The sequence below is a fragment of the Phacochoerus africanus genome, chromosome 9, assembly GCF_016906955.1.
Source record: "Phacochoerus africanus isolate WHEZ1 chromosome 9, ROS_Pafr_v1, whole genome shotgun sequence".
Classification (NCBI taxonomy): domain Eukaryota; kingdom Metazoa; phylum Chordata; class Mammalia; order Artiodactyla; family Suidae; genus Phacochoerus; species Phacochoerus africanus.
Window position 1 is genome coordinate 31,111,976 of NC_062552.1, and position 13,590 is coordinate 31,125,565.

At 62.3% G+C, this 13,590-nt stretch overlaps 1 protein-coding gene across 3 annotated transcripts in view; it reads left to right on the forward strand.

Annotated features, from left to right (window-relative positions):
* ITPR3 (inositol 1,4,5-trisphosphate receptor type 3) overlaps nucleotides 1-12,962 on the forward strand; it is a 64,726-nt gene extending 51,764 nt beyond the window's left edge. For 2 of the 3 annotated variants that reach the window (XM_047794720.1, XM_047794721.1), the window contains exons 34-58: nucleotides 180-300; nucleotides 733-923; nucleotides 1,441-1,589; nucleotides 1,715-1,823; nucleotides 1,906-1,996; nucleotides 2,100-2,269; nucleotides 3,325-3,499; nucleotides 3,635-3,819; nucleotides 3,914-4,114; nucleotides 4,211-4,321; nucleotides 4,738-4,833; nucleotides 4,955-5,056; nucleotides 5,143-5,229; nucleotides 5,698-5,808; nucleotides 5,895-6,087; nucleotides 6,328-6,453; nucleotides 6,827-6,999; nucleotides 7,849-8,013; nucleotides 8,628-8,820; nucleotides 9,238-9,342; nucleotides 9,431-9,558; nucleotides 10,250-10,415; nucleotides 10,879-11,039; nucleotides 11,998-12,159; nucleotides 12,512-12,962. In XM_047794720.1, the coding sequence (XP_047650676.1) occupies nucleotides 180-300; nucleotides 733-923; nucleotides 1,441-1,589; nucleotides 1,715-1,823; nucleotides 1,906-1,996; nucleotides 2,100-2,269; nucleotides 3,325-3,499; nucleotides 3,635-3,819; nucleotides 3,914-4,114; nucleotides 4,211-4,321; nucleotides 4,738-4,833; nucleotides 4,955-5,056; nucleotides 5,143-5,229; nucleotides 5,698-5,808; nucleotides 5,895-6,087; nucleotides 6,328-6,453; nucleotides 6,827-6,999; nucleotides 7,849-8,013; nucleotides 8,628-8,820; nucleotides 9,238-9,342; nucleotides 9,431-9,558; nucleotides 10,250-10,415; nucleotides 10,879-11,039; nucleotides 11,998-12,159; nucleotides 12,512-12,580 (3,540 nt within the window). In that variant the 3' untranslated portion in view covers nucleotides 12,581-12,962. Of the gene's footprint in view, nucleotides 1-179; nucleotides 301-732; nucleotides 924-1,440; nucleotides 1,590-1,714; nucleotides 1,824-1,905; nucleotides 1,997-2,099; nucleotides 2,270-3,324; nucleotides 3,500-3,634; nucleotides 3,820-3,913; nucleotides 4,115-4,210; nucleotides 4,322-4,737; nucleotides 4,834-4,954; nucleotides 5,057-5,142; nucleotides 5,230-5,697; nucleotides 5,809-5,894; nucleotides 6,088-6,327; nucleotides 6,454-6,826; nucleotides 7,000-7,848; nucleotides 8,014-8,627; nucleotides 8,821-9,237; nucleotides 9,343-9,430; nucleotides 9,559-10,249; nucleotides 10,416-10,878; nucleotides 11,040-11,888; nucleotides 12,160-12,511 lie in introns of all 3 variants that reach the window. The other variant, XR_007136899.1, reaches the window with a different exon arrangement.
* The last annotated feature ends 628 nt before the right edge of the window (nucleotides 12,963-13,590 follow it).

Genomic DNA, 13,590 nt, shown 5'->3' on the forward strand with positions numbered 1-13,590 from the left:
TGTGCACTGCTGAAAGGAAAAGGGGTGCCTTTTCCAACTGGCACAAAGATACATGGTAGCAACTGGAGGCCCCATCCCTGTGCCTGTGCCTGTGCTCAGGGGGCCCAGTGACCGGGCCTAGTGCTGCGCGAGGTGGAGGGTGGGTCAGGATGTAGCCGCTGGCGCGCTGCCTCTTACAGACACACCAGACGATCGTGGTGCAGCTGCTGCAGTCCACCACGCGGCTGCTCGAGTGTCCATGGCTGCAGCAGCAGCACAAGGGCTCAGTGGAGGCCTGCATCCGAACCCTCGCCATGGTGGGTGAGTGTGGGGCTCCGGCCAGCCTGCCCACCTCTCCCCTCCCACCGCTATGCCTAAGCCTGCCTGTCAGCTACTCCTAGGTGCTTCTCAGGAAGTCCTTCCTGGTGTCTAACTGGCATCTTGACAATTGAGAGAAGCCGTCAGTTCCCTGGAGGGGTGCTGGCTGACATCCCCAACCAGAGTTCCCTGTGCTTGCAGAGGGGCTCAGGCAGGGGGGAGGTGGTAGATTTTGGGGGGAGTTAGCAAAGGGGAGAGAGGAGGGGAGGGTCAGAGTGAGCCAGGGTGGACTTGAAGAGGCAGAAACTCCCTCTTTTTACCCAGAAAAGGGAACAGGGCACCTTCATCCAAATGGGGGCCAGGCCAGGGCCCCTAGTTCACCCTGTCCCCCATTGGCTGGCTCGCTCCTCACTGGCACCCCATCCGCTCCCCCAGCCAAGGGCCGGGCCATCTTGCTGCCCATGGACCTGGATGCCCACATCAGCTCGCTGCTCAGCAGTGGTGCCAGCTGTGCCGCCGCTGCCCAGCGGAGTGCTTCCAGCTACAAGGCGGCCACTCGGGCCTTCCCCCGCGTCACTCCCACCGCCAACCAGTGGGATTACAAGAACATCATCGAGAAGCTGCAGGTGGGTGTGGGGCTGCCGGGCTCTGCGGGAAGGGCCTCTTCTCGGCCCGGAAGGGGCCATCAGCTCATCTCCCCGGGGCTGCTGGGGGCAGGGGACCATTCCAGGGTTGGTGCTCGCGAAGGGTAGGGACACCCCTCATTCCCGACAGCACCTCGTCTTTAGATGACACACTTCTGTTCGCCGTCTCCTGGGCCAGCAGAGGGGGTGCTGGGTTACTATCCCTGTGTGACCGAAGATGGAAGCCCAGAGAGGGCAAGGGGTTTGCCTGAGGTCACACAGAGCCAGAGGAGCAGCTGGGAGAAGAACCAGGGTGTGCGGCTCCCTGCCAGGGGCACTGAGCAGACAGGCATTGTGCTCTGTTTGGGCGGCTTTGGGGCCTGGGGCTCCTCAGATGGGTGCAGGCCACTCCATGGGGCCCTTATGGTGTCGGGGTCGGGGAATAGCCATCACGCCCTGGTCACCCCTGGGCCTGGGCGGCCTGCCCTTTGCCCAGCGGTGACCTGCCCTGCCCCCCCAGGACATCATCACAGCCCTGGAGGAGCGGCTGAAGCCCCTGGTGCAGGCCGAGCTGTCTGTGCTGGTGGATGTCCTGCACTGGCCCGAGCTGCTCTTCCTGGAGGGCAGTGAGGCCTACCAGCGCTGCGAGAGTGGGGGCTTCCTGTCCAAGTGAGTGTGGCGCTGGCCTGGGACGGGGAAGGACCCTGGGTGGCAGAGGCGGCCTAGGGGACGGCCCATGGGGTCAGAGGACCGGGATCGGGCCGCCCTGAGCACGCGCCTCCTCCCGCGGCCAGGCTGATCCAGCACACCAAGGACCTGATGGAGTCGGAGGAGAAGCTGTGTGTCAAGGTGCTGAGGACGCTGCAGCAAATGCTTCTTAAGAAGACCAAGTACGGGGACCGGGTGAGTGCCAGGCGGCTGGACGCCAGACGGGCTGAGTGTAAACGGGAAACGTGGCATTACGGGCCTCCCTCCCTTCCTGCAGGGCAACCAGCTGCGCAAGATGCTGCTGCAGAACTACCTCCAGAACCGGAAGTCCAGCACGCGGGGTGACCTGCCGGACCCTATGGGCACTGGTCAGCACCATGTCTCCCACCGAGCCTCCCAGTAGCCCCTTCGCCCTGGGCCCTCCTTTCCCCCGCCCCCCAGCTCCCCCTTAAGTGAGCTCCCCCGCTCCAGGCTTGGACCAAGACTGGTCAGTGATCGCGGCCACCCAGTGCCGGCTGGACAAGGAGGGGGCCACCAAGCTGGTGTGCGACCTCATCACCAGCACCAAGAATGAGAAGATCTTCCAGGAGAGCATTGGCCTGGCCATCCGCCTGCTGGACGGCGGCAACACAGAGATCCAGGTGTGGAGGGGGCGGTGTGCCAGGTCTCTGGGGCCACGGGGCTGGGCCATGGGCCTGGGTGTGGCGGCCAGGGCAAGGCCAGCTCCCCAGGGCAGCTTTGCACCTGGGATCTCCCAGTGTCAAGTGGCTCTTTTCTCTCCACGCACACCTGCCCTGCTCCAGCCGGGCCTGAGTCCGTCTCCCACCATCCTGCCCCCGTTATGTCCACTGCCCTTGCCTCTCAGCTCTGTCCAGGCCTCCTTCCCTCTTCTCCATCCTCCCCAGGCTTTGCCTGCTTTCTCCAAAAGCCCCCTGATTATTTCATCCCTGTTCTTTCATTCCCTTATTCCTGGCTCTAATAAGCCTGCATGGAGCACCCTCTTTGTGCCTGGCACTGTTCTAGGTGCCCGGTGTTCAGCAGTGAACAAAAGAAATCCACGCTCTGGGTCCTTATATCCTAGTGGGGACGACAGTCTGTGACTGCAGTCCCAGGTCACATGGAAGAGCGTGTTGGACGGTGCTAATTCAGGCCTGGGGCTTGCGGAGCGCTGGGCCAGGGCCTCTTACACGGACAGACCGCAAAGGCCCTGCGCGGGGATGTTTGAATGAGGCCTGGGAGCGGGAAGGGGGCTGGGCGCATGCGCAGAGCAGGCCGCAAAAGGCCGAAAAGTGGGGTGGTTGACACGGCTGGAGGGGCGGAGCGGGGAAGTGGGGAAGAAAGGGCGCGACAGGGTTTTGAGCCGCGGAGGCACGGTAGACTTCAGAGAGGGCTTCTGGCTGTTGTGAAGGTGCAGACTAAGCCCAAAGGCAGGTGCCCAAGGCGGTTAGGGAGCTGCTGGTGGCCTCCAGCACCACCCTTACAGTCCCGCCTCCTCGGCCTCCGATAATCCTGACCCCGCCCCCCCCCCCCCCCAGCCTTGATCACAGAGCGCAGGGCTGTTTCCCCCACCTCGCCTGCTTGGGCCCATCGGCGCCCCATCCCAGCCCTTCATAGCATGGAGCCCCAGGGCCTCCCTAGAGCTTGCTTAGAACCAGGCCCAGTGCTGAGGCTGCTCGGTCTCTCTGTCCACCCGCAGAAATCCTTCTACAACCTGATGACCAGCGACAAGAAGTCAGAGCGCTTCTTCAAGGTGCTGCATGACCGCATGAAGCGGGCGCAGCAGGAGACCAAGTCCACCGTGGCGGTCAATATGAGCGAACTGGGCAGTCAGCCCCGCGAGGATCGGGAGCCGGCCGACCCTGCCGCCAAAGGTCTGGTGCAGAGGGTGCAGGGTGAGGGGGGTCAGGGAGCGCAGGGATGAGGGCAAGGTATTTGGACTGGGACTCAGGGTGGGAACCTAGGAAGGGGATCTGGTGGTTCCCAGCATTACCGGGCTTTGCCCGCAGGCCGAGTGGCCTCCTTCTCCGTGCCAGGCTCCTCGTCCCGCTATTCGCTGGGCCCCAGCCTGCGCCGCGGGCATGAGGTGGGCGAGCGCGTGCAGAGCAACGAGATGGGTTCGTCGGTGCTCATCATGCAGCCCATCCTGCGCTTCCTGCAGCTGCTGTGCGAGAACCACAACCGGGACCTGCAGGTGAGCGCCGGCCCCGCCCTGCAGCCCGCCCCCGCCCCCCCACCTCCCGCCTCGGCCCCGCCCCTGCTCCAGCCCCGCCCCCTGTGCTCTACAGAACTTTCTGCGCTGCCAGAACAACAAGACCAACTACAACCTGGTGTGTGAGACGCTGCAATTCCTGGATATCATGTGCGGCAGCACCACGGGCGGCCTGGGGCTGCTGGGGCTCTACATCAACGAGGACAACGTGGGCCTCGTCATCCAGACCCTGGAGACCCTCACCGAGTACTGCCAGGGCCCCTGCCACGAGAACCAGGTGAGCGGCCAGGGCGCGGCGTGGAGGCAGGGGAGGGCGGGGCGGGCCGGCAGAGGAGAGACCAGCCTCTGAGCCCCTACCACTGCCTCCCGCCAGACCTGCATCGTGACGCACGAGTCCAACGGCATAGACATCATCACTGCGCTGATTCTCAACGACATCAGCCCCCTGTGCAAGTATCGGATGGATCTGGTGCTGCAACTCAAGGTGGGCTGGCGGTAGCCCGCTTGCACATGCGCGGGCGTGCTTGTGCAGTTGTGCTGGAAGTGCGCGAGTGTGTAGTGGTGTGGATGATGGGTGATGTTGGCGTTTTGTGTGTGTGCCCTGGGTGTCACATACGCAGCCATGTGTTATGTGTGTACTATGTGCGTGTTTCTGTGTACACATGAGTGCATGTGTGAGCAGATGTGCTGGATGGACACTTGCTCTGGAAGCAGAGGGTTCCTGGGGTTTATCCTAGAAGGTACACGTGTCTGGGTGTGGGGGCAGGCGGCCTGCAGGTGGGCTGGTAGGCAGGGCTTTTTCAGCAAGCCCTAGGGGTCAGCGGGGAATGAGAAGAAATTACGGTGTAGTCAGTGGAGGGGTCTTCAGACTGTGGCCTGTGGCTGCCTCCCGCCCCATAGGACAATGCCTCCAAGCTGCTCCTGGCCCTGATGGAGAGCCGGCATGACAGTGAAAACGCCGAGCGCATCCTCATCAGCCTGCGGCCCCAGGAGCTGGTGAGGCTGGGAGGGCGGTTGCGCTGGGAGGCAGACCCAGCGGGGTGTGAGGGGATGGGGCTCAGGGCCCAGCGCGCCCTGTGCTCCAGGAGAGGGTATTCGAGCAGGCCCTGCCCGCCAGGTGGACGTCATCAAGAAGGCCTACCTGCAGGAGGAGGAGCGTGAGAACTCAGACGTGAGCCCACGTGAAGTGGGCCACAACATCTACATCCTGGCTCTGCAGGTACCTGTCCCACCCTGGGGCCCCGCCCTGGCGGTCTGACCCCACCAGCCCCTGTGCCCCCGTGACTGTGCTGCCCTCCCACTCAGCTCTCCAGGCACAACAAACAGCTGCAGCACCTGCTGAAGCCCGTGAAGCGCATCCAAGAGGAGGAAGCTGAGGGCATCTCTTCCATGGTGAGGCCCAGAGGATGGGGCTGGGGGTGGGGCTTAGGCCTAGGGGCGGGGCTTGGCGGGACATCGGGTGGGACGGTATCTGGGGGTGAGGCCTTGAATTAAGGGCGAGACCGAGACGTCAGAGCCTGGCTGGAATCTGGGATGAATGAAGAACGGATAGAATTGGGGCGGGGGGTGGGGGCGGAGCTCAGGGTCCGTGGGAGCCAGACTGGTGGCCTGGACTTAGGAGTGGGAGCACGGCTGCAGTGGGGGGTCTGCGGCGGGTCTAGAAACCTTGCAGGACCTCTGGCCGCACCTGGGCAGGACCATGGAGGGTGCTGACTGTTCTGTAGGCTTGTCCCCCCTTTGGGGTTGCGGCTAGTCTGGCTGGGGAGGGGCGGTCACTCACTGGGGTTGTAGTTCAGAGCTGGGCTCAGACCTGGCAGGTGGGGGCTGCTGGATCTGATCTCGGCACCGCCCCACCCCCAGCTCAGCCTCAACAACAAGCAGCTGTCGCAGATGCTCAAGCCCTCGGCGCCGGCCCAGGAGGAGGAGGAGGACCCCTTGGCCTATTATGAGAACCACACGTCTCAGATAGAGGTGGAGCCCGGGGCAGCTGGGGCGGTGGGCGAGGGCTTGGTCTCCAGTGCCTCGACTCGGGGATGACCCCACGTGCCCTCGTCCAGATCGTGCGGCAGGACCGCAGCATGGAGCAGATCGTGTTCCCAGTGCCCGCCATCTGCCAGTTCCTGACAGAGGAGACCAAACACCGGCTCTTCACCACCACCGAGCAGGACGAGCAGGGCAGCAAAGTGAGCGACTTCTTCGACCAGTCCTCTTTCCTGCACAATGAGATGGAGTGGCAGCGCAAGCTCCGCAGTGAGGACCCCTGCCCGTGCGTGGGAGGGCGGGGCTCTTCCCAGCTGCCCCTGGGGCTCTGTGCCTGCGGGAGAGGGCCTGCCCCCGCCCCGCCCCCGGCCCCGCCCCGCGTATTGGCCCCGCCCCCGCCCCAGGGGGGCGCCCATCAAGTTTTCCTCCTGAAGTGGGGCCTGAGCTTACGCGGCAGGGGCGGGCAGACGGTGTTAATAAGGGTCCCCTCCTTTCACACCACCTCCCCAGGCATGCCACTCATCTACTGGTTCTCCCGCCGCATGACCCTGTGGGGAAGCATCTCCTTCAACCTGGCGGTTTTTATCAACATCATCATTGCTTTCTTCTACCCCTATGTGGAGGGCGCCTCCACAGGTGAGGACGCAGGGCTGGCCGGCAGGGACTTGAACCTTCCCTGCCCCTTCGGCCAGGCTGTGAAGGCATGCAGAGGGGGGAGAAGCACCCTTGCACTGCCCCTACGTTCTGCACCTCATCCTGGGGAGACACGGGTAGTCTAGTGGGACAGCAGGGTCCTTTACCTGGGGATCCAGCACACACGCTTGCAAGCCAGGGACCAGTTATGGTAGCAGCAGCTGCAGAGGGCCTCCTGCAATGGGCCCACAGGTGCAGGCCTGATGGATGGGGCCTAAAGCCAGGTGCCCAGAAACTTCTGGGAAAGCTCTCATACCTTTGGGGCTCCTTGGGGTCTGCTGGGCCGTGCTGCCCTCAATGCTGCTCCGGCCCCCAGGTGTGCTGGGCTCCCCACTCATCTCGCTGCTGTTCTGGATCCTCATCTGCTTCTCCATTGCTGCCCTGTTCACCAAGCGCTACAGCGTCCGCCCCCTCATCGTGGCACTCATCTTGCGCTCCATCTACTACCTGGGCATCGGGCCCACGCTCAACATCCTGGGCGCCCTCAATGTGAGTGCCTGAGACCCCCGTCCCCTCTGGGCTGGTCTGCTCTGTCCCATCCCCCTCGTTGCAGTGTTGGGGGTCCCGGGTTCATTATAGACCCGAGGTTGGCACTACTCTGTCTCCTTGGCCCCCTGGACACCTGGGGCAGCGGGCACACAGAGCTGCAGAGCATCAGCTTCAGGGCTGCTGCCTACACAGCATGGGTTGTGTGCTGCCTGAGGGCCCATAGAAGACACCAGAGCTTTGTGGCTGACAGTTTTCTGCAGGTGGAAATCAGGTGCCTGGGGCGAGTGGGTGGCACCTTTTCCTAGCTCACTCAGTCGCTGTAGAGGGCCGGCTTCCGACACATCCTCCTCTATTGCACCTCCCTTTCCTCGAGTGGGGACTCAGGGGCTTCTCTTCTGGTCCCAGTAAGGAGCCCAGATGCAACCCGAAGGCTGGATGCATTTTCATGATCGCTCTGCCTGCCAGGCTGAGCGTGGCCAGCTCAGATCCATCCCACTGAAGATCCAGCCTCAGGAGTTCCTGTTGTGGCTCAGCGGGTTAAGAACCTGACTAGTATCCATGAGGATGTGGGTTTGCTCCCTGGCCTTGCTCAGTGGGTTAAGCATCCGCCTTGAGCTACGGTGTAGCTTGCACTTGTGGCTCCGATCTGGCGTTGCTGTGGCATAGGCCGGCAGCTGTAGCTCTGATTTGACCCCTAGCCCAGGAACTTCCATATGCCACACCTGCGGCCCTAAAAAGAAAAGAAAAACCCCCAGCCTTTGCTCTGGTCGCCGGCTGGGCACAGCCACAGGGGTGGAGGTTCAGGGTGCACAGGAGGGCACTGACCCCAGGTCCTGCACTTACCCACAGCTGACCAACAAGATCGTGTTTGTGGTGAGCTTCGTGGGCAACCGTGGCACCTTCATCAGAGGCTATAAGGCCATGGTCATGGATGTGGAGTTCCTCTACCATGTGGGCTACATCCTGACCAGCGTCCTGGGCCTCTTTGCCCATGAGCTCTTCTACAGCATCCTGGTGAGGCCCTGCCAGGGCGGTCTGGGTGGGTGTGGGGCGGTGGGGCCTCCTGCCATGGTTCACAGTTCCCGGGCACCAGGCCTCTTGCTGCGGGCTGGGAGGGATGGATTTCTAGGCTCTCTTCCACTGGACCCCTGCCTGGCCTCGGGGGCTCTGATGGCTGCTCCTGGAGCCAGGACGCCTGGGCTTGCATCCCACCGTGGCCCCTGCTAGTGTGTGACTTTCAGCAAGTTTCTTAACTGCCTGTGCCTCAGTTTCCCCATCTGTACAACAGGGATCATTAACAGCACCTCTCTTCTCTCTTCAATTATTCTCTTCTAGAATAATTGTGAGGGTGGAGTGAGCTAAGGCACAGAAAGCACGCAGCAGATGCACCGTACAACTAGCCATTTTCTTACCACTGTGTGGCGTTTGCTGCCCATCCCACCTTCACATTCTCCCTGCGCCCCCCTCTCCCTTTCCTGGGCCTGAGAAACCCGGGTTCCTTGGAGACTGCCAGCCTGGCTGCACCTGCCTGAGCATGGAGCCCCCTGGGGGAGGCTGGGGAACCCCTGGGAGGTAGGCAGCCCTGGGTCCAGCAGTGTCCCCAGCCCTCACCCATCTCTGCCCTGCAGCTCTTTGACCTCATCTACCGCGAGGAGACGCTGTTCAACGTCATCAAGAGCGTGACTCGAAACGGCCGCTCCATCCTGCTGACGGCCCTGCTGGCACTCATCCTGGTCTACCTCTTCTCCATCGTCGGCTTCCTCTTCCTCAAGGATGACTTCATCCTTGAGGTCGACCGGCTGCCAGGCAACCACTCCAGAGGTCTGGGGGCGCCTCTCCTGGGGCGGGGGGTGCGGGATGAGGCCAGGGCCTGGGAGCTCTCGCCCACCACGCCCACTGCAATTTCTCCTCTGGGTCTGGGGTGGGTGGTCCAGCTCACACCCGTCTGCCTCCCTCTTCCTGGGACAGACCAGGGCTGGGAGAGCCCAGGGTGGCTCTGGCTTGCGGACCATGGCTCACATTAGACTCGGTATTTGCGGGGCTGCCCGTGTCCCTGGTGGGGTGCAGATCTCCCTCCCCGCCCTTGGAACACAAGCCTGTGGAGCAGCTGCATCAAGACCCTTCCCTGTAGTGGGTGGAGTAGGGAGGCTCGAGGCTCAGGGTGGGCTTCCTGGAGGGTATGAGGCTGGGGACAGAACCAGGGGAACCTCCTGGTGACCTTGTCCCTGTTCCCTCCAGCCAGCCCCCTGGGGATGCCACATGGAGCTGCCACATTTATGGACACGTGCAGTGAGAACAACATGGACTGTGTCTCCAGGGTCTCAGTGCCCCAGGTCCTGGAAGGTGCGGGCGGTGTGTCTCTGGGGTCCCGGTGCAGTGGGAGGAGGGGTAAGTGGTCCAGCCTGGGGATGAGCATGCACTCTGCTTGCAGAGGACGAGGAGCAGGCCAGCACGGAACGGGCCTGTGACACTCTGCTCATGTGCATTGTCACCGTCATGAACCACGGGCTGCGCAATGGCGGTGGCGTAGGCGACATTCTCCGAAAGCCCTCAAAAGATGTGAGTGCGCCCCTGCCCCAGTAGCCCTCTCTGTTCAGGGCAGCAGCTGTGAGGGCCCCGCCCTCAGGTCACAGCCAAGTAGAGTGTCTTGGCCTCCCATCCTCAGGGTGGTGGGTCCCTGCACGTTTGCACCCCTTTTCCTGCCCAGTCTTGTGCTGCTACGGTGTAGCTGAGCTGTCCCCGCCCCACCAGCTCGGGCACCCCCACCAGCTCACTAAGGAAAAGCCTTGGCCCCCAGCCTCCCCAGGGTAGGGAAGGTGTGAGTCAGCGGTGGGTCCCTGGCCACACCGGCTTCATCCTCAAGGCAGAGCTCCAGCCTGAGGGCCAGGGTGCTGAGCTGGCTCATGAGGAGGCCTTGGGGTTTGGCTGGGCAGCCCAGCATCCCAGAAGGTCAGTGTGTCCCCACTCTCATGGGGTGAAGCCACTTCCTGGCCAACAGAAGTTTCTAGGGGCATCCTGAGGGCAGGCAGAGGAGTTCAAAGCTGCTCCTCCCCTAACAGGCCAGCCTGGCTCCCACGCCAGACTCCTAGGGGCTGCATCCCAGCCACTGAGTCCCACCCGCACCCAGGCCTCGGGTCGCGCCTCTCACTCTGCCATCCCCAGGGTGCTGGGAGTCAGGGGCCACCTCCTTCTGTGGGGCTGGGCCCCGAGCCCCCACCCGACCGACCCAGCCTTGCTGCTTCCCCCGCAGGAGTCGCTCTTCCCGGCCCGCGTGGTCTACGACCTCCTGTTCTTCTTCATTGTCATCATCATCGTGCTGAACCTCATCTTTGGGGTGATCATCGACACCTTTGCCGACCTGCGCAGCGAGAAGCAGAAGAAGGAGGAGGTTCTCAAGACTACGTGCTTCATCTGTGGTGAGGCCACGCTCCTGCCCACAGGCCTTCCTGGGTCCCTGTGGCCCCTGGGAGCCTGTCCTGGGCTGATGGCTCAGTGGCACTTGGCCCGGAGCTGGGGAGAGCTGGACCCTGCCGGAACGTGGAGTCCTAGGTGGAGGTGGGAAAGGCCTCAGGGACTGGCCTTTAAACTCTGGGTTTCAGACGAGGACCTAAGCCTGGTCCATGGCCTTGACCCTGTGGTCTGGGTGCAGAGCTTTTCTCCATGTGAAGCGCTGTCCCTCACAGTCACTGGAGGCCCAGGGGCAGGTCGCCTGGAGGCCCCTTCTCTGTGCTTCCTGCCCCCTGGGCTCCCATAGGCCTTGCTGCTGGGTGGGAGCTCTGTGTCTAAGTGGATGCTGTCTTAAGTAGAAGTGACCTAGCCAGGTGCATGTTTCCCCAGAGCTGCAGTGGCCCTGGGTCACCCTCACCCCTGCCCCCTCAGGTCTGGAGAGGGACAAGTTTGACAACAAGACGGTGTCCTTTGAGGAACACATCAAGTTTGAGCATAACATGTGGAACTACCTGTACTTCATCGTGCTGGTCCGCGTGAAGAATAAGACTGACTACACGGGGCCCGAGAGCTACGTGGCCCAGATGATTAAGGTGTGCCCTGGGGGAGGCAGGGGGTGGGGGGGCGCGGCGGACACCCGCCGAGAGCTGGCAGGAGAAGGGTAGCTGGAGCCAGCTCCCTGCACACCTCTGGGTGGGCTCTGGTGTCTTGAAAGAGCCCACGTGAGCCTGCTCACCTGAGGGGCCCGAGAGCGTGTGTGGGGTGGGGTCCCAGGGCCTGCAGACGCCTGACACATAGGCCACCTGCTCATGGCCACTGCTCTGTGGCCCCCATCTTAGGGGCCTCTCCAGCTGGGCCAGAGGGTGCCTGGAAGAACTTGAAACCATCAGACTTAGTAGAAGTCAAACGTAACTGTCCCATTTAGTAGCGAAGGGGGTGAAGGCAGAGGCTAGTCAGGCCTGGTGGCATCAAGGGTATAGGAAGTAGTCCCATCAGCTGCGGTGCATCTTCAAGACTGCACTACAGATGAACTGCAGCCTGAAAGGGAAGACCTGTTTGGTGGGAAAAAGGGAGCAGGGTTCTAGTCTCTTTTAAGTCTGTATTTGGACTGATTATCTGTTGGGTCTGAAAAATTCTGTTTGCAGCAGGAACCAGAAAGCTGCTGGGTTCCCCCTCCCCCCCACCGGCGTGTTCTCTGCCTGGCTCATCTTCCTGGGGTGCGGGGCGTGGGTGTGGGGTGTGGGGCAGGCAGGAGGAAGGAAGGAAGGAAGGAAGGAAGGGTCTCGCAGGGCGTTGTAAGAGTAAACAGATGGTGCGGGTACCAAAGGTGGCTCCAGGCTAAGGCAATCAGCCTGCCTTAGGCAGGGGCTTCACTGCCAGCTCCCCCGGGGCCCAGGGAGGACCCTGGACGACTCAGATTTCCCCATGACACGTTCCTGCAGAGTCATCTGGCTGAGGGTGTGGCAGCAGACTCCCCCATACAACCGCGTTTCTCACGAGGCCGTCCCAGGCTGGGCCCATGCTTGCTCAGCCCATGGAGATGTTTTTCAGAACAAGAACCTGGACTGGTTCCCCCGGATGAGGGCCATGTCGCTGGTGAGCAATGAGGGCGAGGGGGAGCAGAACGAGATCCGGATTCTTCAGGACAAACTCAACTCCACCATGAAGCTGGTGTCCCACCTCACCACCCAGCTCAATGAGCTCAAGGAGCAGGTGCGCCCCAGCCTCTGCTGCCCCAAGGGGCAGCCCCAGGCTGGCTCTGGTCACACCCAGCCTGCCAAGGGGGAGGTGGGGGCGGTCCAGCTCCTGCAGCGGGTGGGTGGGGAGACCGGGGCCTCTTTCCGAGTCTCCGATGCCCCCCTGCCCCATGTGGCAGTGATTAGAGGCAGTGATTAGAGAGTCGGGCAGGCGCTGCTTCCCCAGCTGCACCATGTCAGGGTTGTGACTCACGAATTAAGGACCAGGGCTCAGGGCTGACATCCATCTGCAGCCTGAGGCGGTGGGGAGGGGGTGCCCAGCATCCTGACCCGACCCGACTTGACTTGCCGGCATCTGTTGACCTCAGATGACAGAGCAGCGGAAACGCAGGCAGCGCCTGGGCTTCGTGGACGTCCAGAACTGCATGAGCCGTTGAGCGGCCGCAGAGTCATAAGGCCCGCAGACCCCGGAGAGCCGTGCCTGGGAACTTGGCCCTTCCCTGTGGAGAGGGCCCTGCCAGCCGCCAGCCTCTCCAGGGTGGGTGTCCACCCCGCCCCTAGCTCCCACTCTGCCAGAGCCCTTCCAAGTCAGCCCAGCCCTAGACTGCCTGGAGGGGGCACCACAGCTGCCAGTCCTGCCCCAGACTGAGCCTCACCTGTGTGCCTTACTTGGAGGAAGACTGAGCCTCACCTGTGTGCCTTACTTGGAGGAAGCGAGTCCCCCCTGAAGGGGGGCTGCTTATCCTTTATGCTTTTTAGGGTCATAGGCGCGGCCTATGGAAGTTCCCAGGCTAGGGGTCCAATTGGAGCTACAGCTGCCAACCTACACCACGCTCAGCTCACGGCAATGCCGGCGCTCAGCTCACGGCAATGCCGGATTCCCGGCCCACTGGGTGAGGCCAGGGATCGAACCTGCATCCTCATGGTTCCTAGTCGGTGTTCGTTAACCGCTGAGCCATGGTGGCCACTCCCCTGCTTGAGCTCTAAAGCAGTAACTATATCCCCCTGGTGGGTGATTAGGAGGCGGCCTCCTTATCCCAAGCACTACATGTTGGCTGCTGCCTCCTCTGGAGCAGCCGCAGTGATGCTGTTACTAGTGAATTTAGGGCTTTGTTATTTAACTTATTCAAGGGCCAAATGGCTCCTTCAGTGCCTCAGACCTGCTGTAGACAGTGTGCAGACCCTGCTGAGTCCACACCCCCCCCCTCCCCGCCTCCCAGAACCTGCCCCTTTCCGGGTCTCCTGGGGAGTCATGCCCAGGTAACAGGGCTGGGCCATGTTAAGAGCGGCTTGTTTCTTCTCCTTTCAGTGTAATGTTTTATAAATCCTTTGGCCCAAGAACTAAAGTGGATTGCCATAAATTAATGAATAAACCCAGGCCTTTGGAGGGGGGCTGTCTCCTGTACACCTGGGCTTGGGGGGGTGGTGAGCATGTGCCGCCTGGCCT